The sequence below is a fragment of the Medicago sativa genome, chromosome 1 (assembly GCF_051527215.1).
Source record: "Medicago sativa cultivar Bolivia chromosome 1, Bolivia_mono, whole genome shotgun sequence".
Classification (NCBI taxonomy): Eukaryota; Viridiplantae; Streptophyta; class Magnoliopsida; order Fabales; family Fabaceae; genus Medicago; species Medicago sativa.
The window spans coordinates 74,891,968-74,917,540 of NC_140749.1; the positions used below are offsets into that span (position 1 = coordinate 74,891,968).

Here is a 25,573-nt window from a genome sequence, read left to right on the forward strand (position 1 = left end):
CCCTCACCACTCATATGTTGGATTAGATATGAGTTGTCTCGAGTAGCCCCGATAAAGGCGACCTGATAGGAGATGGTTCAACGAATACTTGATATGTTTTAATACAATTTTAGAAATTGGATTCGACCTAACTCAAATATTGGCCTTCACGTCCATGACTATCTGAGTGGTTCGATAGTGATGACCTAATGGCAGGTGGTCCAACAGATCTTGTATATACTCTGATACTATTTTACAAGTTGGGTTGGGTCTAACTCAAATATTGAGCTTGATTCGTGAGGATAAATTGCGAGGACCACATGTTTTCCCACCCTATGAGCTTCTCGCGCACCCTATGCAGTTCGGATTATAGAATCCAAACGACATAAACACCCCATAAAAGCCTCCAAAAACACGCTGAAACACTTCAAATTTTAAAATCCGAATAAGCCACGCGAGAAACTCATAAGATGAGTAAAGTAACAGTCAATTGTGGTGGCCCTAATTGGATATACTTAATAGGCTTATTAGATCACTTGGTCCCTTAACTTATTTCATGTTTTCATTTTGGTCCCATAAGTAATAAAAAGTACCTTTGAGTCCCTCAACTTTTCAGCCGTTTGCCAAAAAAAATCCCTCCGTCCAAAAAAATGATCTCCCGTTAGTTTTTTCCACGTGGCACGTCCCACGTGGCTGGTTTAAAAAGCTAAAAATTTCCCTCTCCTTCAGAATTAGGGTTCTCTGTTATCTTCTCCTCTCAACCTCCCACTTCCATCTTCTCCTCTTCTCCTCTCCCAAATCTTTCGAAATCCCAACCCTTTTTTCGTATTTAATCTTCTGCATCTTCTTAGATTCGAATTTCTGCAACAAATCCTCAAGCATCTGCAAAATTCGAATTTTTTTTCATTTGAATCTGAAACATGTCAAAGCAAATGGGTCAATCAGTTGGGTCTGTGGGCTCGAGCTTCAGAAGAAGATCTGTGATTGAATGTAGGTGTGGTGAAGAAACAGTGATTCGTACTGTCACTGATAACACCAATCCAAACTGTGGGAAAAGATTTTGGGGATGCAAGAACTACATGAATCAATTTGATAAAGGATGTAGCTTTTTTAAATTAGTGGATGAAGAGGTTACTGATGACCGAGATTTGTTGATTGCAAAGCTGCAGAAGAAAAATCTTAAGTTGAAGCATGAATTGGAGAAAACAAGGGCATGGTTGAAGAAGGCTTTGATTTTCGGATTAGTTTATTTTGGGGTGTGCCTGGTGTTAGGGACAATTCTTTTGTGCAAGATTAGTGGGTCATGGGGTCATTTTTATTTGAGATAGTGTTTATGTAATGTTTAAGTTGAATATGAATGAATGAATTTGTTATGGTTCAGTTTTGGGCATGAATTTGTAATGTTTCAATTTGTAATGGTTGTAATGGTTCTATCTGTAATGGTTTAAGTTTGAATGAATGAAAGTTTCTGTCATTTTTATGTTCATTAATGCCTATTTTGAATGAATGAAATGTGTTTTGTAATTGGTTGTAATGTGAAGATTTTGTAACTTTGATAACCAAAGTTCAGTCACATAGCATAAGGTTTATATACACCTGAGAATGAATAAGAAGTAGTTGGAGTTAAGCATAATCATATTCATTGCACATAAACTGTTTGCACTTAGGCATTACATCATGATAACTGATAGATTCTATATTACACTTAGGCAATACAACAAAATAAGCAAAATATGTCACTTCTAGCTTGCACTTAGGCAATACAACAAAATAAGCAAAATATGTCACTTCTAGCTTGCACTTAGGCAATACAACAAAATAAACAGAATATGTCACTTCTAGCTTGCACTTAGGCATTACATCAAAATAAGCAGTAAACATAACATAAGTCTATGCACTTAGGCATTAAAGCAAAAAACAATGAGATAAGTTCATCAGAAACATTAAGTAACTACTGCTGGGTTGAAACAGAACCCTCAACTCTGCTGAAGCTTTCTTTTTCTTGCCACTTGAACCCTCAGGTTGTGTTGTAGACAATTTCTGTTTTTGCCTTCTTTTCCTTGTCTCTACAGCTTCAGAACCCTCAGTTTGAGAAGGTGGTTGTGTTGTAGAATTCCTTTGAGTAGTTGCTGTAACATGAGAAGGTGGTTGTGTTGTAGCTTGAGCCCTTGATTGACTTGTAGCAGTCCTTTGAACAGTTGGAGCAGTCCCTTGAGCACTGTGTTGTCTTGTAGCACTCCTTTGATTTTTGGTTGCAACTTGAGCATTGTGTTGTCTTGTAGCACTCCTTTGACGAGTTTGAGACGTCCCTTGAGAAGTCCTTTGAGTAGTTTGAGCAGTCCTTTGTGGTCTTGTAGCCTGTGCAGGTTGATTTGCTTGAGCTATTTGTGCACCATTTGCAGTTGTGGAAGCTTGAGCAGTTTGTGCACCTTGTGATGAACATTCACCTGATGCAGGGTTTGTTGAGACCTCAGCTGCAGGAGGTGGTGGGAGCTTGCATGTGGACTTATTATGCCCACCCTCCCTGCATCTGCTACACTTCAATCCCCACCTAGCTCTTTTCATTTGAGTATCATCCTTCAGCAGTTCATGTGCCTCCTTGTTCCTTTTCTTTTTTGGTCTGCCTGGTTGCCTTCTTATTGGTGGTGGCTGAAGATCATTATATTCAGTCCTTTCCCACAGAGACTGCCCATTTGCAGGGTATATTACACTGGCATAACAAGCTGCAAACTTCTCCTTTCTGTATATGTCAGGCATAAAGTCATAAACATTCATGTCTTGGTTCCTCATGCAGGAAATGGCATGACAGCAGGGCAACCCTGTCAGTAACCATTTCCTACAGTCACACTCCCACCTTTGGAGAGTAACAGAGTACTTGTATCCTGTATTTGATATATGCCTCACCTCATAATCAAATTCTGTGTTGCGCCTATACACATAAATAAATAATTTCATAAATTCAAAGTTGCACATATTCAGTTGCACATATTCAGCATATTAGACAAATGATGAACACAATATTGGATACTTACCTAACCAACCAGGTATTAGTGTATGCAGATTCTCTTGCAATCCTCTTCTTGATGTTGGGAAGCACATCATCCTCATAACTTGCAATTTTAGTCCTATTTGCATCCCACTTTTCCATCATATACACCCTGATATCTTCACACATGGTCACAATAGCCTTTTGTCTAGGAATCACAATGGTTAAGTTAAAGGCTTCTGACATATTGTTCACTAAAGTATCGCACTGTGAACTACCTAATAATGAGCACAAATGCAGTGTTAGGCAATGTTACACATATTGACTAAGTTCATAAAAACAGGGTATAAACATAAATCAATATCACATACCTGAAAACTTGTGTTTACTCCAATGCTTTGCATCTATTAAGCTCAGGTAGTCATATGCACTCTGACTGATGTCTTTGATCTCTTTCATTGCATCATTAAATGCATTTTCATAAGTTGCTTTTGCTACCCTCCACATTAATTCCTTCAACTTCTTGCCTGGATACATCTTTCTAAAATTATTGTACAGATGCCTGACACAAAATCTTTGTTCTACTCCTGGAAGCAGTTCATCCATAGCAGGCAACAAACCCTTCAAAATAGACAATTAAGGAACACAAACCCAGCAATTAAAATCACAGAATTAATAGAATCATAACAGACAATTAAGGAATAAAATATAATGAACACAAAATTAAGAACATAAAATAACCTTTTGTTGATCACTGATAAAGGTGAATGTCTTGCACAATCTGGTTCCACCAAGGTCAGCAATTAAAAGCTCCAAAAACCATTTCCATGATTCATTGGTTTCACCTTCAACCACAACAAATGCAATTGGAAGCATCTGGTCATTTGGATCCCTCCCAATTGCAGCTAGCAACTGCCCACCATAATAGCCTTTCAAGAAGCATCCATCCAGTCCAATTATTTTCCTACACTTGTCAAAACTGTCTTTGCAAGCCTTGAAACAAATATACATCCTTTGAAAGTGAGGACTCAGCACTGCTCCAGGCCTCTCAACATCTTCTTCACTACCTTGAAATAGCAAAGTGGTAACCCTCACAGTGGACCCTTCATTTGATCTCAGCAACTCATGACAGTAATCATATATCCTAGTATATTGATCCCTGAAAGACCCATCAATGACATCTATTGCTTTACTCCTAGCTCTATAAGCCTTGTTCAAATTGATCTCCAAACCCCACTTCTCAACTGTTCTGTTCATTATTGTAGTCAGTTTCAAAGATTGATCATCCCTCACCCTACTATGAAGCTTACTTCCCAACCAATCAGAATTCAACATTTTCAATTTAAACACTCTGCTGCATTTGTGGAACCTTTGAATCTTTCTCAATTGCCAAGTCTCTTCATTTGGTAGCTTAGCACAATATGCCTCAAACCTGCAATTACCCTTGCTACCTTTGCATATCACTCTCACCCTTCTCTTATCATTTTTCTTGAACTTCAGATCCCTTCCAGAATGAATATCATATGTTCTGATTGCCTCCTGAAATGCTTTCTTAGACACAAAGTATGTCCCTAACTCCCACTTATAGTCTCTCATATTATCAAGTAACTTAAAGGTTGGGAATTTAACCCTAGGACCCTCATCTTCATCTTCAGTATCACAACCACTATCTAACTCTTCACTGTTATACTCTTCATCTTCACTCAAACCCCTATCTCTAACCACACCAGATGGTCCGCCCTGCTCACTGATTCTGATTCCCTCAGCTATCAAATCTTCTTCAAACACAGGTTCAGTGACTTTTTGTTGTAGTTTCTTTGGTGGTCTACCCCTCCTCTTCTTAGGCTTGCTTCCACTTGCTTCTGTACCCTTCTCTTTTGACCCAACACCTGCTTTTGTCTCTGTCTCTCTTTCTCTCTCAGCTACAACTTCAGTCCCAAGACCTTCAACACCTTCATTCCTCTGAGTTCCTAATGGTTCAGAGATCCATTCATCAAATAACTCATTATATTCTTGTGTTTCTTCACCTACTGCAGCACCAAAGCCATCTTCCCCAGGAAGCTCTTCCTTTGAGTCCTCAAAGCTTGTGTCTAGTGCACTGTCTTCCCTTTCATGCCCATCTACCTTTGACCCATTCTCCTCCACATATTCATCTCTATACTCTTCATATAACCCTTCACCAATAGGAGGCCCATAATCAATGTCATTTTCTACCACAACAGGCCCACTTTCATTACTCCCCATGTCTAAATTGGTTGGACCATTATTTATTCCCTCACCCTCAAAAGTAGACCCCACATTGCCACTTTCCTCCAACACAGTAGGACCCACAGACACTCTTTCATCCACCAATGTGGGACCCACATCAGAATTAAACTCATTTACAAACCAGGCCCCACAGTCTACCTCATCCACCACCACAACATCATTTTCTGCATTCTCAACACCCTCACTTCCAACATTTCCCTCATATTCCATATCAACACCAGCATTCCCCTCATTTTCTCCCACCTGAACATCAACATTCCCGTCATTTTCCATCTCCACATTTTCTTCCACTTGAACTCCAACATTAACAGGATATTGAATAGGGTACTCTATCAAAGGGTTAAGTTCTCCAATTTGTGGTTCTTCACCTACTGTATGTTCTACATACAAATGTACCCTCTCAAACATCTCTGCTATGTGCATCATTCTCCTACAACTATTGTCACTCCTAAAACTAATAAGGCCATCAACTAACTTTGGGTCATGGTACCAAATAGCTTTAACCATTGGGTAACCTAGGCGTTTTATAGTTGATAGCATGGAGAAATAACTCCAATAATCTGGGTCACACTCTAGTACAGTTTCAATCCCATTATAACCCTCATGGTGAAATTCAGAACCCCCCCCCCCCCCCCCCCCCCCCATGATGAAGAACAAACACAAACCTACCATCTAGCTGTTAAAAATCCAAACAAAATACAAACATAAGCTTTTGCGCATAACAGATTACTAAAACAATAAACCCTAACATTAATATCAACTAACAGTTCAAAAATTGGAAACAATAACAGATTATTTCGTTCAAAAATTCGTTTTTAAAGCAAAACCCTAACCCTAAACCAAAAACCATTCACGCAAACAACCTTTAAACCCTATACCGGTTTCGTTTCAAACCCTAACTTCGAAATGCAGAGAAAACAAGAAAACTAACCTCATCATTAGTATCTTCATCTTCACCAGAGGACAGAATCGCGTTAATTTCCACTTCTTCTCCAGATTCCAGGTCGGTGATAATCATCTTCTCCTACTTGAAACCCTTCAACTTCCTTTCTTCTCTCTCACTTTCTCTTTCTAATTCTTAAAAAAAGCTTGTTATTCTCTCTCTAAAGCAAACATTAGCCTTTTATACCAACCACGTGGGACGTGCCACGTGGAAAAAACTAACGGGAGATCATTTTTTTGGATGGAGGGATTTTTTTGGCAAACGGCTGAAAATTTGAGGGACTCAAAGGTACTTTTTATTACTTATGGGACCAAAATGAAAACATGAAATAAGTTAAGGGATCAAGTAATCTAATAAGCCTACTTAATACTATACAATAATTTGTGTTTGGCCCAACTCAATCCGACAAATTAAACTAGCTTGTAAAGTGTGAACTACCTGCCACTTACAAACGCGTGTTCAAGATATCTCATCTATGTGGGACCGACAATCATATTGTATTAACTATTAATGACTGTACGTATAATTTTGTGACTTGTAACAGAAGTAATAGTGAATGGCAATTATAGTGAATGATGGATCATCGATCATACATAAAATCAGAAAGATTATTGGTATATATAGTCTTTTACAAAGAACATTATTGGATGAGTGAGAATTAAAATAGAGTAGCCTTAGCTTAAACATTCTGCATTAAACCCACCTTTATGCCTTTATATCGGTGGTGTTTAAGCTCTCTCTATGCCATTCTTCCATCACCTCATTAATCATCATACATTCATTTTCACAACATAGCACGTTACATGTACCCTCCAATGTAAACAAAGACCAATAAAAATCATAGAATTTCAAAACATAAGGTATCAACATACTATAACCAGCAATTTTTGGAGATTTGTCTTGTCTTCATTTTTTTAGGATTCAGATTCCAAAAAGAAAGAAAAAAATTAAATCAGTGAGTTATTTTTTGTTACATAAATCAGTGAGTACTCAATACTACTCAACACTGTTGCCATACTCTTGTATAACAGATTTTGAAATGGAATAACAACCATCTATATTTGTTTAAGATTCTACTTTTCCTCAAGGAATCATAAAGAATTCCTTTGGATGGTTTCATAACCGATTATTTTTAGCTTTCAGTCTTTAGTCTCAAGAATCAACTTTTTCAAAAGTACTCTTACTATTGCTTTCTTGTCCTTTCTTCAAAGTATTATAATTAATTACAAGATGATTAAATAAGATTATTTGAGATATTTTGTTGTTCCATACTTCTGTTTTTGTTTAATAGGAAAAAAAGAGTACTTGCTTTCAATAGAATACACGATTGTTTCTGTAAAATATTATTTTCCACATGGATTTGTTTGAATTGCTGACAGTCAATGCTGAAGAATATAAATAAATCAATTTGGCTGAATGTTACAGAGAATCAGCTTGCCAACAATTAGGCAAAATCATGACTCACTTTTACCAATGCTATCCTTTAAGTGCAAAAAGTAAAATGGTTTTTGATTCAAGAATCTGTAGCAGTAATGGCTCATATCTGTAGTAAAAAGTAAGCAACAGTTTCATAATCTTGATCATATTAGATATAAAATATTTTGGCACTATGAAGTAGATAAGAAGCATTTTTCATAGTATTGTATATGAGAATCTTGTTGAATTGTGATCCTAAGCGGGGAAATTTTGCCTTGAATTCTAGCACATTTTATGAAATATCAATTTAGACCCTTATGTTGAAAATTATTAATCCATTTAGTCATTTTCTCAAATTTTTCACTTCAATTTTAAATATTATATGCTTATTTTGATGTGGCAATGTCTTTTATTGGTTTTGACAGAGCGACTAAATTGAATGATGTTTTTAAATTTATTAAAGGACTAAATTGCTGCCTCGTAAATTTGAGTTGCTAAATTAACCGGCTCTTAAATGTCGATATTACTAATATAGTAAAAAAAAAAAGGTAACAGCTTCCAATACATAATTAGTATAGAATTGAACAAAAAAGAAGAAGAATTTGATTGCCTGAACTAAATTAGTTAAAAATCAAATCTGCTAGGTATCTGTCTAGTTTAAAATGCACACAAATATGCATCATCGAACAACAAACACAGCCAAAACCAATCACATGACTAATGAAGTCAAGTCAAGCAAAGAAACCATCTGACCGCAGAAAATGTACCTCTTTCAAAAGTTGAATCATAATTCACAGTTCCATGTGATCTTGTTTAAACCATGAATATTGGACTCACCCCAGTGGTTTGAATCAGATTCTTTGTCTTAGCTTAACAAAAAAGGCTGTTTAGTAGTAATTTGTACTATATAAATTGAGACCCCCTAGCTTCCAAGTTGAAGCACACCACACCACAGTACCACACTTTCTTCCAATTAAGACTACTTTCTAGTCATTCACCACTCTCTACTCATTAGTAAAATGGGAGGAAACAACAATCAAAGGAAGTCATCTAAATCATCATCATTTAGGTCAGTTTTCAACATATTCAAATCAAGCAGTAACAAGCAAAGAGGAGGAGGAGGAGGGTATTATTATGATAATGGTGCATATGATAACAAAGTGTGGCCTAGTGATGAAGACAGAGGCAGTTGGGGTGTAGCTGATCCTGTTATTGACATGAGAGCTACAGCATTCATTGCTCAATACAAGAAACGAATTTCTGAATCTGAAATTCACTGGCAAGCTCAACCTGATCAGTAGGATAGAAAACAATCTTTTTCTGTTTATCCATTTTAAATTTGTTTGTATCTCTCTGTTGTAAATAGTTATGGATTATCATTTGTAAACTATGATAAGTAATGATAAATATGAATAATCATTCTTGTTTCACTGTAATTGCATTTTGATGTATTTGCAAAAACTTCTGCAACAACCCATGAGTGTTTGGATAAGATGATTTAGGTCTCTTCCAGCTTAAGCAGAGGCAGAGTTCATTGATTTGAATCCAGCCTTTGAATTTTAGCAGGAGCGAAGAAAAACTCTTGAGAAAGAGTTTTGTCATCCATTAATGTGATCCTATACAGCTTGAGGCGTTTAGTGTTTGCAGTTCTGCGGGTAATGATACATGATTTACCCTTAAAAAAAAAAATCTGCAACAACACTGATATTGTTGCAACATCATATGATGTAGTACGCAAATATTTAAACTAACACTGTTGACATGCGAGTACTAAATTTTCTTGGAATATAAATAATTGAACTAAGACCCGTAAGACCTAGCTCAACTGACAATACCGATGTTGTTAGGCTACAAAACTTCACCCAAGACTTGCAGTTGTGTTTAAGTGTGGCTTGCCACTTCATCTAAATAAATTGAACAAGTCCCGAGTATTAAGAGAAAATTTATTTATTTTTGACGTAATGATAGACGTTTGGCAAGTGCACCAAATACTATCGAAGTAGTAAAAATATCGATCCCACGAGGACTGTTTTTAACTTCAATAATTCAATCGCGTTATAAAAATAGGATGTATAAAAGTTTATTTTGTTTTGCCACTAGGCAGTAGATTTGGTTTGATTTTATGAAATCAAATAAAAGAAAATAGATTTGATTAAGAAAATATGGAGAGAGATGAGATCAGATCCTTCGAATCCTCTAAGTTCCCCTAATTGGTATACCACACCTATTTGTTATGAATCTTCTTCTAATTTACGATGATTAACAAAATAGTTCTAATCAATCCCTTAAATTAGAACCCTCTTCTCAAACTACAGCCTCCAATCCCTTGGGTGGTCTAATAATTCTTGAAGGTTTTACCGAACGTTAACCTATTATCACTAACAAACGATTATCTATTCCTAGACTAACCCTGTTTATTAGAACAATTCAATTAGGTCTAAGTCGAAAGCCATGGTCAGTGGTCATTCGTTCTCACAAAATCAGGTTATATGTGATCAAGATAAAAAAAACATCAAGAACAATTGAATTGAATAAACTAGAATTGAATTCATAAACAAAATAGAGTTTCACAGCAACATGTGTCAATTAGGGTTACAAAGATTCATCTCGGATCTAATCTCTAAGAGATTTAGCTACTCATAATCGAGTTTACAAATAGCATAATCAATGATTGAAATAAAACATACATGAATTGGTAAAAGGTTGAAGAAATCGCCCTTCTAGCCGTCTCCGATGTCTCAAAATCGCACTTTGCTCTCCAAAATCGTAACCCCTGTTCCTCAGTTTGAGTGCAGTATTTATAAAAGTTTTGGGTCTGACCCATCAAAATCGCGTCGCGCCTTGTTAATTGGCGTGCCGCGATTCCCTTCAAACAGAGATGTTGTAATTTTGCTTCTTAAATCGCGGCAAGGCTTGAAATTGGCGTGGCGCGACTTGCTTCAGACAGACTTCAATATTTCAGCATTTTGCACTCCAGAACAGTATAAGTTGCATGAGAACTCTATCAAAATGTCACAATAAGTCCTAAAAATTACGTAATGACGGCATGTCATCACGTAACACTTACACTTGTGTACATTTTCTACATTTGAGAGATTTTAAAAATTCCTCATGATAAGGCAACAAACAACAGTGACTTCCCTTGATAATTTCGCTTTTTGTGAAGGTCTCATCAGTGACACCCTTGGTTGCTAAATTAAACGTTCCCTTGTTTTCTATATTAAAGGTTTCCACTGTTATATTGGAACCTGGTCTATTGTTGTTGCTGAATTAAGGGGGTATGCTTCATGGTCTACGCTGTGTCAAGCAATTTCTCATCACCTCCATCTATTAGGAAGGGACATGCTAACACTACCTTCCTCCAACCTCTCTGAATGAAATTCTTCACCTGAAATTTATATTGATCATGTTATCACGAGACAAATTTTTGCGTTGATGTTCTTGCCTTTTTAGGCAACTTTGGTGACTTCTCTAGGACTATCCTACACACCCGCGTCTTCTTTTGCACTTTGATGTAGTTGTGTCTAGTCCCCCTCGTGTGTCTTGTGCCTTTTCACAAATTTTTGTTACATATATATATCAAAAAAATGTTTACACTTTAGTAAAAAGAATTAATTTATATTTTATTTAATATAATATACAGTTAATTGAAAAATTTAAAATAATTGGAAATGTTATGGTAAAGAAATATCTAATACAGTTAAAAATTTGAAACTAATGCTATGAAAAAGTCAAAAATGTCAAGAAATGAACTAGATCCCACAACCTTTTCATCAACATGTTTTGCTCTTATGTACAAAAGTATTAATTATCTTGCTTAATTCTAATTTAATTCTAAACTATGGTTAAAACTATTATCGTGCACATAGTTTAGGTACTTGTGAACTAGAAGGGGAAAAGTGTCAATAATATAATTAACATGAATCTTGAGAAGAGAAGAAAAGTACAAAAGCAGAACCAATAATAATCAGTGATTTTGGTAGAATTTCTCTCATGTACGAAACTAGCGGACCACAGAAAATGTGCCCGACAAAGTTGTTACAACCCTGCCAACTCAGCATGATTTGAACCATTTAGGTTGGTCTTTACCACTGCTTTATCAGATTCTTAATTTAACACTGTTAATCCCTTATATTTATGTATACAAATAAGAGATATTACATTGTCATTTGAAAACCAAGACAACCACTTCCAGCAAAAAAAGAAGCAGAAATTAGTATTGTCCTTAATCCAGCAGCTAGCATTAATCATCATGGTTGGTGGTAGGCAGAACAAGTCTTCTTCTTCTTCAGGTTTCTTGTCAATTTTCAGTTGCTTCACATCTAAGAATAAGTATAGAGCAGGATACTATGATGATTGCGGACGCAAGACATGGCCTAGCGATGAAGACAAAGGTAACTGGGGTGTTGCTGAACCTAACATTAACATGAGAGCTGAAGATTTCATCCGCAAATACAAGAATCGAGTTTCAGAATCTGAACGCTATCAAGTTGACCCGGCTGCAGAGAATTAATATGCATACTAGTTTAGAGACCCGGCGTTGCCCGGGTTAGATATTAAATAAGTTTGTATGCACGAATACACGTGTAAGTATATTAAATTGAATTTATTTGAATTTACAATTATAATAATATCTTAAAAATAAATATATATGGTGAGATGGATAACTGTGTAATTTACCACGATTTAGGGTTTGCTATATATAGTCGAGTTGCATGAAAATTAGGGTATTCTGTTTGTAAAAGTATTAAATAAGTGTACAACAACTTGTCAAAAAAAAAAGTCTACAAAAACAATAGATATATACAAACGATGACACAACATGATAGAAATGAAAAGCTCATCAGTGGGGAGAAATATTAGGGATTTCTACATTTTAGAGGGAATTTGTTAGGTTAAATTGGTGCGCTGCATTTTAGAGGGAATTTGTTAGGTTAAATTGTTGCTAACCTAATGCAGCATTTTAGAGGAAAATTATTATGTTAAGTTGCTGCAGACCTAATAAAATTAATAAATAAGGATATAGCCAAGTTTACATGGAAATTAGGGTAGCCGAGTTTGCATTGGAAAGTAGGGTATTCTGTTTGTAAACGTATTAAATAAGTGTAGAAAATATTGTCAAAAAAAAGCAACATGATAGAAATGAAATTGGTGCGATGCATTTTTTTAGTATTAAATAAGTGTACAAAATATTTCCTTCAAAAAAAAAAAGTGTACAAAATATTGTAAAAAAAAAGGCATGAAATTGGTGCGATGCATTTTTTTAGTATTAAATAAGTGTACAAAATATTGTAAAAAAAAAAGCAAGAGGATATAAATGAAATTGGTGCGATGCATTTTTTAGATGGAATTTGTTAGGTTAATTTACTGCTAACCTAATACAACAAATGAGAGGGAAAATATTAGGTTAAATTGCTGCATACTTAACAAAATTAATAAATAAGGATATATTACCTAATACCTACCATGTGTATATATTTCATTGTTTATTTCTCTAGATTATCATTTATTATGTTAGTATTAATTGCTCCTACACTATAGGTTCATAAGTGCAAGTGTTCAACTAATACTAAGTATGTTGCATGGTTAACTCATATAATATCATTTTTTTTAAGGAAATCATAAAATATTGTTCTTCCTTCTTAATTATGTAATATAATTTATGCACTCAATATATTGCAGTGGCCTTGGCATTTTATAGTTACAGTTACAGAAATTATGCCTCTAATTTTTATGTATGTCTGTAATTGTGTGAAGTTTGTTCCGAACCGAGTGATCATATAATTAACTTGTTCCAATTCACTAATCTTTTTGGGTTTGTTTCTTCACAAAGTTCAATTAAACTGCATCCTTTGTTTTAAACTCTTTGATATTCAGAAGAAAAGGTTTTCTTAAAAAAAAAAAGGAAAAGAAGCAAAAAGGGTTTTGGCCATGCAGTTGGAAGATAATTATATGAATGTGATGGGGAAGAGAGTGGAGAAATGAAGTGGTAAAAGAAAATTATCTTGTTGGAAAAACTATACTATTTTGAGATTAAGTTAGATTTAATTCAATCTAGAATATTTTGAGTTTATTGTTGGAGCACTAATTTATTTCCTTAATCAAACCAAATATGATATTGTCCATTGTAGTGATCGACGTGTGTACTGTGAGAGCTCATATGAGATTGACCGACATGTCTTTTTTGGATGTGTAAAATTAGAGCAAGTTTGGAGTACAGCATGTCTATGGCATATTATACAAGAGAATTTGGAGATTGTGGATGGTTTTGTAGCTCTATTCTTCCAGTTATAAGAATCCTTACATCACATACAACTTCTCGATTTTGTAATCACTCTTTGGTGTATCTGGAAGAGACGAAATGACAAATTGTGGAATGACATCGAAATACAACTGCGCATCTCAGTGCATATGGCACACGATGTCTTACTTCAATGGCAGTAAGTCCGCGAAAGACAAGGAAGAAGAGAACAGGGAGAACACCGTAACAATGAGACGGCGGAACAAAGGCTGGAAGGATGGTCTAGACCGTCAGTGGGAGCAGTAAAATGCAATGTTGATGCAGCAATTTTTAAGGAGCAAGGATGTTATTGGGTCAACATGTGTCTTAGAGGGGATCAAGGGGAGTACATTAGGGAGAAGACAAACTTGGTTTAAAGGCCTCCCACAACCCAACAAGGCGGAAGCAAGAGGTTTAAAAGAAGCAATAATCTGACTTGTGATGAGTCATAGATAGTCTATTTTATTGCTTTATTTAGTTTAGTTTTATTTAAGATTTGATTTTATTTTATTGCATTTTATTTCCTTTTAGAATATTTTACTTTAAATTGTCTTTTATTTTATTTCAGGAAAGAATATATGATGGAAGGTGTCTTGGAGCAAAAGAAAGAGGATTGGAGCAAATACAGTGCAAGAATACGAAGATACGAGACAAAAATATGTCTCTACCAAGTCAGAAGCTTGGCACGGCCCGTGCCAACATGTGGCACGGCCGTGCCACCTCCCAGAAGCCTCTTTTGCTGCTTTTCTTCGAGCCCAAGTTACTCTGTTGTAGTTTTACTGCTTTGCCCTTGTAGTTGCTTAGATTTTAAGTCAATTGTAAAGCTATAAATAGAGTAGCACTCCATCATAAACATTCATCTTTTGTTCTTGGAATAAAAGTTCACTTTTATATTATTGTTCTTTTACTTTATTGCTTTCTCTCTTCTTCCCCCATGTCTACAATGAACGTTAGTGAGTAGACTTCTTTGTCTTGGGATTGTTGGATAAGTCTAATGACGTAATCCGGATCAAGCCAAGCCTTAAACCCTAATTCTATGTTACCTTAATTCCTAATCTAAATTCACCGTTTTAACATGAATTAATTATTATCAAACTGTGGAAGCGAACGCGGAGGGTTTGATAATGGTTAATTCATCATCACAGATATCAATTCATAAAGCGAACGCGGAGCTTTGATATCCGAACAAGTGAATTTAGACAAGGTTTGCGAAACATGAGAATAGTCTAGCAAACCTTGGGACACATAAAGTTTCGATCTTCAAGGGTCCCAAAGGCAATCACCCATGAGAATAGGTGTGGTTGTTGGAGGGATACACTCACTGACTTCGAGAGAAGCTGTGATATGCTAAAGAGAAACTTGTCCTTAGAAATTAAGATTAACCCATAATTATAAGTTTAAGGCTTGCTTGTGAAGGATTCGTTGTTATGATGAACCAATGATCCCAAGGCTCTTTTATTATTATTGTTATTTACCTTCAGCAACTAAACCTCCCTTTTTATAATCTTTCTTCTTTTCTAATCATTCTCTAAAAGTTAATTGAATTCATAACTCCCTAGCGGAACGATAACTCTACTTACTACTATTACTTCGATAGGCCGTGCACTTGCGGTTTGGCCCTATCAAGTTTTTGGCGCCGTTGCCGGGGAGTTATTGCAATTTGGTTAACTTTTTTTTTAACGATTAGACTAAAAAAAAAAAAAAATCTTTTTCGTTATTTTATCCTATTTTATTTTATTGTGTTTCTTTTTATATTTCTTTCAAAAAAAAAAAACATATATATATAATATATTATTTCCTCTTTTATTATTATTTTACTTTTATTTTTTTTAAAAAAAAAATATATCTCTCTCTCTCTCTCTCTCTCTCTCTCTCTCTCTCTCTCTCTTTCTCTTTCTCTTTTTCCATTCTATCTCTAACTGTTTTGATTTCAGGCATGGCTCAAAACCTTTATCAATGGACCTTTTCCTCCCTTTCACCACCTTGTAAAGCTTATGAAATTTTTGGTCACACTGGTGTTGAATGTCAACTAGGTAGTGTTGTTAGAAGTCCCGAGCAGGTAAACTATGGGTTTAGGAATGATCAAATTTTTTCTCAAACCCCTCAAAATCTTTTTGGACAACAAATATCACCACCCGGTTTTGCAAACAACCAAAGAGTCTCTCAAAAATCCGACTTGGAACTTTTGATAGAAAATTTTGAATTAGATAACATTAGGCATAACCAAGAGTTTAAAGTCAAAGCTGGAATTTTGAATGACTCTCTCAATAGGCTTTCCGCAAATGTGGATTCTCTTTCTACTCACAACAAAATGCTTGAGACTCAAATCCCTCAAGTAGTCCAACAAGTAACCTCTTACCCACAACCCTCCGGAGTCTTCCCGAGTCAAACTGAAACCAACCCCAAAAGCCCAATAAATGCTATTACACCTAGGGATGGTAAGCAATTAGAAGACCCCGTTGTGGAAACCAGGAAAATTGAGGTTGAGGTAGAGAGTGAAAAGCCACAAAGTGAGAAAGTTGTAGTAGAAAGTGGAAAGCCTCACATATCGCCACCATATGAGCCAAAAATTCATTTCCCACAAGGGTTTTATGAGTCCAAGTTAGATGAGCAGTTTAGGAAATCTATTGCAATCATTCAAAGCAAATTGTCATCTAAACTTAAGGATCCCGAGAGTTTTTCCATACCATGTGACATAGGATCCAAGACTATAGAAAGAACAACATGTGATTTGGGGGAGAATATTAGTTTGATGCCATTGTCCCTTAGTGAGAGATTAGGTATCGGATAGAGAAACCTTTTGATCGTCAAGCTAATGACTTTAAACGAGCGCTTCGTGGGAGGCAACCCACGCATTTAATTGCTTTTGTTTTGTTTGTTTTTCTTTGTTTTAAGTTGTTTTGTAGGTAATTGTCCAAGTATGATTCAAGAAAAACTAAAAAATTTGAAGCCCCCGTGACCAGAATGTTGGCACGGCCCGTGCTAAGGTTGGCACGGCCGTGCCAACCCAAAACCACCCAAAACCAAAAAACTGGTAGAATGTTGGCACTGCCCGTGCCAATGTTGGCACTGCCCGTGCCAAGCTTCTGCACCACATACCTTCAAAAAAAATTCTTCTCCTTCCCCATTCACTCACTTCTCTCTAAAAACTCCATTAACCCCCAACCTCCAAACCTCCATAACTCCACCAAATCCAACAAATCCTTAACCAAATTATCCCAATTCATCATTCCAAACTTAACCACCAATCAAAACCAACCTTCACCCAACCAAACACCAAATTCATACACCATTAAACCCTAACCCAATTTCTTCACCAATCTTCATCATCAAACTCATAAACCTTACTCAAACATCAACCCCAACCCTAAACCAATCCTTTTCCACTACAAATCTTCCAAACCCTAACCTTCAACCAAACCACACAAAGTCAACCCAAGGTCAAGGTCTAATGGCTTCAAGAAGAAGTGGTAAGGAACTAGCAAGGTCTCAAGGAGGACCTCCCTCAAAGAAGCAAGCATAAGCCAAGAATCATGGGATCAAGTTTAAGGACAACTCACAAAGGGATAGGTATAAAATTCTAATCTTTAAACCCTTGCATCCTTCTCGATATCCTGATTCTCATACTTTGAATATGCTAGAGCTTAGAAATGATGTCTATAGGTTGATAGGAAGGCTAGGTTGGACTGATATGTTATAACCTATGAGGGATTATGAGAATTTCACCTATGAATTTTTGAGTTCCATTGTTTTTACTAAAGATAGGTTGAATTATGATAACCCTAACCATAGAGTTTCCTTTAGGCTAATGAATATTGATTATGATATGTCTCTTCAGCACTTTTGTGATGCCTTAGGTTTTGCAAACGAGGGGTATATCCATGATTCTTGGGATCCTAGCCTTAAGCCGGTTGACTATCAACCCGCTGTCTTTTGGGAACGTATCACCGACCTTAGCTCCTTTGTCTCTAGAGCCAATAAATCTAGCAACATTCACAAACCCGTACTTAGGTACCTTCAAAGGGTAATGGCTTGCACTATTTGGGGTAGAACCGAGCTAGGAAACACTAGAGCCGATGAGCTGTTCATGTTGTGGGCAATGCTCTACAAACCACCCCGTCAACACTTGTTTCTATTTGATTGATTACCTAGACTTTGTAGGTACTAGATCAGCCGGTAAGGGAGACATAGTGGTGGGTGGCATCATTACATACATAGGTAGGCATTTTTGCATTGGTGAGGATGAGGGGATCAAAAAAAAAATTTGAGGGAAACAATAGACACCCTCATTGCTATAAATTTCATCAAACCTCGTCCACCACTCCATCACCAACTCAAGTTTAATGTGCCTATCATGTTTTTACTTCCTAACCCATCTCGGACTAGCACCGAGGTGGGAGCAAATTTGTTGTATGTTGATGATGTGCAGGTTCTTAGTGAGCAAGATGATGATGAGGGAGACGATGCTAACTTGCACCATGATGTAGGAGAAGGTGCTAATTGCACCAAGAGGAAGAGCACCATGACTATGAAACCGGTAAGCTCGATGAAAATCAAAGATGGGCATGGATGCATAATAGAGTAGGAAAGAGGTAGGAATGATGAGGATTAATGAGTTGTTTATATTGTGGAATATGCTTTTTAACCATCATATTAATATTTACTATTATTTGCTTGATTATCTTGTTTCAATTGTTAAAAAGAAACCGAATGATAAGGGTGATATAATGGTAGGTGGAATCATCACTTTTCTTGCTAAGAAGTTTGGGGTGAGTGTGAATCAAGGGATCAAGAGGATAGAGGGGAACTATTATCTAGACTTATATACTACTTTGTCCCTCCTTAGAACCCATGACCCTACTCACAATTACCAATATAAATGGAGAACTATTTGAGCTTATTGTTTGATTATTCTATCTAATCCGGACATAACTAATCCGGAGGTGGTGGAAAATTTGCTTTATGTTGGTACTAACCCACAGGTACATAATGATGGTGATGATGATGGTAATGAAGAGGAGGTAGGTGCAAACTTGCATCATGAACAAGAAGCTGGTGGAAGCTATAATGATGAACGTTGGGCCTAGATGCAAACCAAGGTTCAAAGAATAAGCACCGAGCAACAAAGACAATGACCGGGCTAAGAAACAATGTCCAAAGGGGCAATCGAATACATGAAGAACATAATCAAATGCTACGGAACATGATACAACACCTTCACCTCCAAGGTCTACTTTATGAACTTCAATAAAATTGTGAGCTTTCCTCTTCCTTTACTATTTCTTCTTCCTCCCCTTCTTCTACTTCCACTCCTTCTTCTTCTTCTTCTTCTCCTTCCTCTTCTTCTTCTTCTTTTATTTTTCTTTTTGAATCATTGAGGACAATGCTTCTCCTAAGTGTGGGGGGGCCTAATAAAGTGTCTAGAGTCGTAGTGTTCCCAAACTCCCTTGAACTTTATTCTTTTGTTTTGTTTTTATAGTGAAAGACATGATTAGTAGCTTGTTTTTAATGTAAAATATGGCATAAAAATTTTTGTTTTGTCTCTTCTTTAAAAGTTGTTTCTTGTACATGAAAGTAGTTTCTTGTGTTTCTTATGTTCTTGCTATACCCATATCATGTTTTATTGTGAAATTCTCCAATGAGAAAAGCACTCGGTTGCAATCCTTGAGCAAATGTATGAATAGGTATTTTAAGGAACACGTTCTATCTTTAGTGTTAACTTAGACCCTTTAAAGTCTTAAGAGTAAAAGTAGTATAAGTTTGTGTGGGAAATTAATCTATGTTCTTAATTGTTATATCCTTAATTGTTAAAGTTAAAATGGGGCGGGAGAATGACACCAACATGTGGGGGAAAGGACAATCCCTAACTTCCTAATTGTGGTGGTGACTCCCTAATTTGAACCTAAAGTGAAACAAATTCATCAATGCTAGGGGGAAAGGACAATTACATCCAAAAAGACTTCCTACGCGGAGATGAAACAAATAATAATTTTGCAGCACTGCTTAGGGTGATTTTGAATCTAGGGGGAAAGGACAATTACATCCGAGAAGACTTCCTACGAGGATAGATAGCCTCTAAGCATCTGCAGCCCCTTGTGCTTAATTGTTAATCTAATCTAATTTTAACTTAAATTCCCATCACTCTTATATGAAATGAAGAAAGGACTTTTCTCGGTTACTTTAGCACTAAGGATAGAACCTGTTCCTCATAATATCTGTCTTATACAGGAGCAAGAAAAGGGTTGGACTGCACACACACACTCACTTGAGACTTGATGTTGGGTAGAATAGGTTCATGAGGAATGTTTGAAATTGTAATTAGTGTACTTGGAACAAAACCTTTCTTTGAGACTTATGTTCTTAATATTGCCATAATAATCTTTTAGTTGCTGCTATGTCCATTGCCTTTTGCTTGAGGACAAGCAAAGATTCAAGTGTGGGGGAGTTTGATGAGTCATAGATAGTCTATTTTATTGCTTTATTTAGTTTAGTTTTATTTAAGATTTGATTTTATTTTATTGCATTTTATTTCCTTTTAGAATATTTTACTTTAAATTGTCTTTTATTTTATTTCAGGAAAGAATATATGATGGAAGGTGTCTTGGAGCAAAAGAAAGAGGATTGGAGCAAATACAGTGCAAGAATACGAAGATACGAGACAAAAATATGTCTCTACCAAGTCAGAAGCTTGGCACGGCCCGTGCCAACATGTGGCACGGCCGTGCCACCTCCCAGAAGCCTCTTTTGCTGCTTTTCTTCGAGCCCAAGTTACTCTGTTGTAGTTTTACTGCTTTGCCCTTGTAGTTGCTTAGATTTTAAGTCAATTGTAAAGCTATAAATAGAGTAGCACTCCATCATAAACATTCATCTTTTGTTCTTGGAATAAAAGTTCACTTTTATATTATTGTTCTTTTACTTTATTGCTTTCTCTCTTCTTCCCCCATGTCTACAATGAACGTTAGTGAGTAGACTTCTTTGTCTTGGGATTGTTGGATAAGTCTAATGACGTAATCCGGATCAAGCCAAGCCTTAAACCCTAATTCTATGTTACCTTAATTCCTAATCTAAATTCACCGTTTTAACATGAATTAATTATTATCAAACTGTGGAAGCGAACGCGGAGGGTTTGATAATGGTTAATTCATCATCACAGATATCAATTCATAAAGCGAACGCGGAGCTTTGATATCCGAACAAGTGAATTTAGACAAGGTTTGCGAAACATGAGAATAGTCTAGCAAACCTTGGGACACATAAAGTTTCGATCTTCAAGGGTCCCAAAGGCAATCACCCATGAGAATAGGTGTGGTTGTTGGAGGGATACACTCACTGACTTCGAGAGAAGCTGTGATATGCTAAAGAGAAACTTGTCCTTAGAAATTAAGATTAACCCATAATTATAAGTTTAAGGCTTGCTTGTGAAGGATTCGTTGTTATGATGAACCAATGATCCCAAGGCTCTTTTATTATTATTGTTATTTACCTTCAGCAACTAAACCTCCCTTTTTATAATCTTTCTTCTTTTCTAATCATTCTCTAAAAGTTAATTGAATTCATAACTCCCTAGCGGAACGATAACTCTACTTACTACTATTACTTCGATAGGCCGTGCACTTGCGGTTTGGCCCTATCAACTTGGTAAATCGAGGTTCTCTTCGGTGTCTATCGAAATTGATTGTAAGCAAGTGGTTGACGACATCTCTAGCAATCTCAACATCAATTCTATGTTCACGCTATTCTGTATGGTTGCAAAGCTTCACTTATGAATTATCAAAACTTTAATATAAGTTTTATTATGAGACAAACAAAGAATGTTGCCCACTTATTAGCCAAGGTGACATTATCTTATGCTAGTTCCAAAGTTCATGATGATTACATGCCTTCTTGTATTACGACCGTGAAATGAGTTGAATTTATTTCTGTAAAAAAAAGATTGTTCATAGTATTATTTATTTATTTATATAGTGTTGTATAGATATTTTTGGATATATTTTAAGAATGAATAGCAAAGGGACATATAATATACTATGATTGGATGCACGTGTGATTTTATTTTGGGTGAAAGTATTAAATTTGTATATTGAATCTAACTCATTGTAGATATAAATGGTACGTGATCCAGATTGATAAACTCTGACGAAAGACTCTTTATGAATCGTAGATGAGTTTTTCCCACGTTTACACTATTTGCTTTGGTGTGTAGATACAAATGACGGATGACCTATAGTGTGTTTGGTTGCACGACACAACTCAAAATTGCGCGTTCTAAGGCAAAGAAAATGTGAAAATAAGGAAGCTAAGATTTGTAGAGTTGGTCAAAACGCCGGTTGGTGGGTATCCCACCGCAGGGCCGGCCCAGAGCCCGTCGAAGCTGGGCTATGCCACCGGGCCTCGATTTTTTTGGGGCCCGAAACATATTTTTTTTATATGTTAGGCAATTAATTAGTATTTATATATAGTTAATGCGAATAAAATTTCAAACAAGATACATAGCTTCAGTCAGTGGCGTGCCTAGTTTTGGTTGTGTTTGAGGTTGTGGGTTCAACTCCCACTATGGTGTTAATAATTTTTTTGAGGTTGTGGGTTCAACTCCCACTATGGTGTTAATAATTTTCTTTTTAGTGTCTTATTTAGGTTTTTGGGGCCTAAAATTTAAGTTTTTTGTGAATCCTTAAAAATTTAAACAGGGCCAACAAATTTGTTAAGACGGCCCTGTCCCATCGTGTAAACAAACACAAACCTAGATTGATAGGCTATGGCGAAAGCTACTAAACGTGTGAATATAAATGGTGTGTGACCCGATCAATCAACTCTAATACCATATTAAATTTTTATATTGAATGTAACTCATTCTTATAAAATCGGTTTGTTAGACGAGAAATGCCACTCTTTGTCATTTTATTCAAACTCCATCCTTATTGGTACAAGGTTTTGAGTTTTTCTCAATAAAAAAGTATGTGTAAAAGTTTTTTACCTTTAAATACGAATTAAATTCTTAAAAAAGTTGCATGACTTTATGTTTTACTCCTAACCGGTCTAAAAGTTATATATCTTTCCTCCAAACTTTCGAATCAAATACAAAATCGTTAAAATTCTTTCCCCTTCCTCTGTTGTTCTCCAACCAAATTAACATTTAGTAAGTGTTTGCCAGCACGTGGAATCCTACATACATGTTTCCACATAAAAAGGATTGTGCTTGTTTCTTAAGATGCATGTTTCTTTCGTACGTCCTCTTTGAGAGGTTTCAATTTTCCAAAAGTCCCTTTTATTTATTCCTTATAATCTACCAGGGCATCTTCCTTTTTTTGGTTGAAATGTCAATGGAGGTTGGAAAAAAAAAAACTCCACAAACCCAAAATATTAAGAAATTGGAGTAAGTGTTTGATACCAAAACATGATGTCTAGTGAAAATTAGTCAGTTATAGAATAACTGAGAGGAGATGAATGTACAGGTGCCATCTTATATGAAAATCATTTCAGCTGTCCAAAATATTTACTATTTAATCAAAGAAACTCATAAATATATTTGAACTTTGGTAATTTAGATCAATTTATTATGCAGCAAACATGAAATAATCAAAACCGTTAGTGAAAATTTTAAGACCAAGTCCAATGGGGGTATTGAATGGGTGTTTAGACTTGTTGAATGATTGGAGAAGAGGGTATTGAAGACGAGATGGAGGAGGGAAGTGATGAAAGCATTCAACCTTGTTTAATCTGCACCGGCCAGGCCACGTGGCAGCGGTTTATTGCACCAGGCGAGCGCGTGGACTACACGGCCCGACAGGGCGCGTGAGTAGCTAAGGGACGCGGAGAGAGAAGATTGTTTGGATAAAAACAGTGACACGTGGTGCAACATGGTTGGCTGCCTGGATTTTTATCTTCTTAATAATTTGGACTCAATTATTTCATTGCAAATAATTTTTTTATTTTTTTATTTTTTTACCAAAATTCGTAATTTTTTTTTCTCTATAAATAGAGACTTGGATCATTTGATTTGGACACAGAAAAAAAATCAAGTTTTTCACTCTCTTAATCTTATTATTAGCCTTTCTTTTGAAATTTTAGTCTTTGATTAGTGAAATGGATCCCAACAACAATCAATTCAACACCCAAAATTCTTCTAATTACCCATTTAGCTACCAAAATCCCAACAATTATCAACACCCAAATCAATTTCCCAACCAACATCCTCAAAACCCAAATCAATTTCCCAACCAAAATCCTCAAAACATGCCTAATTTTGGTTATGCCTCAAATTTCAATCACCCATCCTCTGTTCCAAACAACTTTCATCCATATTCTAGATCTATGATGGGATATTCATCTCAAACACCCCCATTTAACGGTTATATGCCAATGATGAATGAAAGTTTTCAGAGTGTTGGTGAATATCCTGAATTTTCATCACAAATAAATCGTGATGGAATGACAATAGCTAATGAAGTCACTCCAGAGGATACAACTCCTAAGAGCAAGAAAAACCAACAACCAGCATGGAACACTGAACAAAATTTGGTGTTAATTAGTGGGTGGATAAAATATGGAACATGCAGTGTTGTCGGGAGAAACCAGACAAGTGAATCATATTGGGGTAAAATTGCTGAGTATTGTAATGACCATTGCTCATTCGACTCTCCACGCGATGTCATTGCATGCCGAAACCGTTTTAATTATATGAGCAAATTAATAAATAAATGGGTTGGTGCTTATGATACCGCTAAGCGTCAGCAAGCAAGCGGTTGGTCGGAAGATGATGTTTTGGCAAAAGCCCAAGAAATATATGCAGGTGGGAAGAATGTTCAATTTACTTTAAAGGAAGAATGGCGTGCTCTCCGTGATCAACCTCGTTATGGCAGTCAAGTGGGAGGAAGTGTTGGCTCAGGAAGTAGTGGATCTAAGAGATCTCACGATGACTCTGTAGGATCTAGTGCTCGTCCAATGGGTAGGGAGGCAGCTAAAAAAAAAGGAAAAGGAAAAAAGAAAAGCAAGGACGCTGGCTTCGAGGAGGTGGAACAGGAGTGGGTTCAATTCAAAGAAATGAAGGTGCAAGAGATGGAACACTTTAAAGAGTACACCGAAAAAATGGAAAAGTACACCGCAGTGCAACAAGAGAAAAACAAATTGAAGAAAATGGACATGTACATAAAGTTAACTTCCCAAGAGCATCTCGATGACAGGAAAAAAAAAATGGTGGAAAACTTGGAGCGTGAGCTGTTTGGAAATTAATTCACTAATATTTGTTTGTATTCGGTCAAAATTGTCAGTGTTGTCTAGTCCCCAATGTTTACTTTAAATAATTGTCAGTGTTGTGTAGTCCTCAATGTTGCTTTAAATAATTGTCAGTGTTGTCTAGTCCTCAATGTTGCTTTAAATAATTATGCATAATATTTGTCCCGTGACTTTTTTCACAAACTTTAATTTCACAGCCCATGGTATTCCTCACTAGCCCATGGTATTGCTTTAATTTCACAAACTTTTTTCACTATTTTGTCAGTGTTACATCACATGGTATTGCTTTAATTATGCATTCCAATATATATCGTGATGGTATTGCTACAAACCCATGGTATTGCTTTACTTTACTAACCCATGGTATTGCTACAACACATGGTATTGTTTTACTATGCCATAGCCCATGGTATTGCTTTACTATGCCACAACACATGGTATTGCTTCACTCCCCGTGCTTCACCTATTT

The 25,573-nt window shown here is 36.1% G+C and overlaps 3 protein-coding genes across 3 annotated transcripts; 2 read left to right on the forward strand and 1 right to left on the reverse strand.

Annotated features, from left to right (window-relative positions):
* Nucleotides 1–899: 899 nt before the first annotated feature.
* LOC146957386 (uncharacterized) lies at nt 900–1,307 on the forward strand. Its single transcript, XM_085750419.1, has one exon. It carries the CDS (start codon nt 900–902, stop codon nt 1,305–1,307), a length of 408 nt encoding a protein of 135 aa, XP_085606545.1.
* Nucleotides 1,308–1,669: 362 nt separating this feature from the next.
* Nucleotides 1,670–6,251, reverse strand: LOC146957387 (uncharacterized). Its single transcript, XM_085750432.1, has 5 exons — nt 6,165–6,251; nt 3,707–5,905; nt 3,337–3,586; nt 3,012–3,243; nt 1,670–2,908 (listed from the first exon to the last, which is right to left on the reverse strand). The coding sequence occupies exons 1-5, from the start codon at nt 6,249–6,251 to the stop codon at nt 1,885–1,887; spliced, it is 3,792 nt and encodes a 1,263-aa protein (XP_085606558.1). The 3' UTR covers nt 1,670–1,884.
* A 17,242-nt stretch (nt 6,252–23,493) lies between these two features.
* Nucleotides 23,494–25,235, forward strand: LOC146957388 (uncharacterized). The gene has a single exon (XM_085736347.1). The coding sequence runs from the start codon at nt 23,956–23,958 to the stop codon at nt 25,099–25,101; it is 1,146 nt and encodes a 381-aa protein (XP_085592473.1). The 5' UTR covers nt 23,494–23,955; the 3' UTR covers nt 25,102–25,235.
* Nucleotides 25,236–25,573: the final 338 nt, after the last annotated feature.

What these genes read in the sequence shown, in the direction of transcription:
- LOC146957387 (XM_085750432.1), bottom strand. Translation starts at nt 6,251, where the DNA reads ATGATTATCACCGACCTGGAATCTGGAGAAGAAGTGGAAATTAACGCG. An exon ending in GAGTAAACACAAGTTTTCAG is followed by an intron (nt 3,244 to 3,336) that starts GTATGTGATATT and finishes GCTCATTATTAG; the next exon opens with GTAGTTCACAGTGCGATACT. An exon ending in ACTAATACCTGGTTGGTTAG is followed by an intron (nt 2,909 to 3,011) that starts GTAAGTATCCAA and finishes TTATGTGTATAG; the next exon opens with GCGCAACACAGAATTTGATT.
- LOC146957386 (XM_085750419.1), top strand. Translation starts at nt 900, where the DNA reads ATGTCAAAGCAAATGGGTCAATCAGTTGGGTCTGTGGGCTCGAGCTTC.
- LOC146957388 (XM_085736347.1), top strand. Translation starts at nt 23,956, where the DNA reads ATGGATCCCAACAACAATCAATTCAACACCCAAAATTCTTCTAATTAC.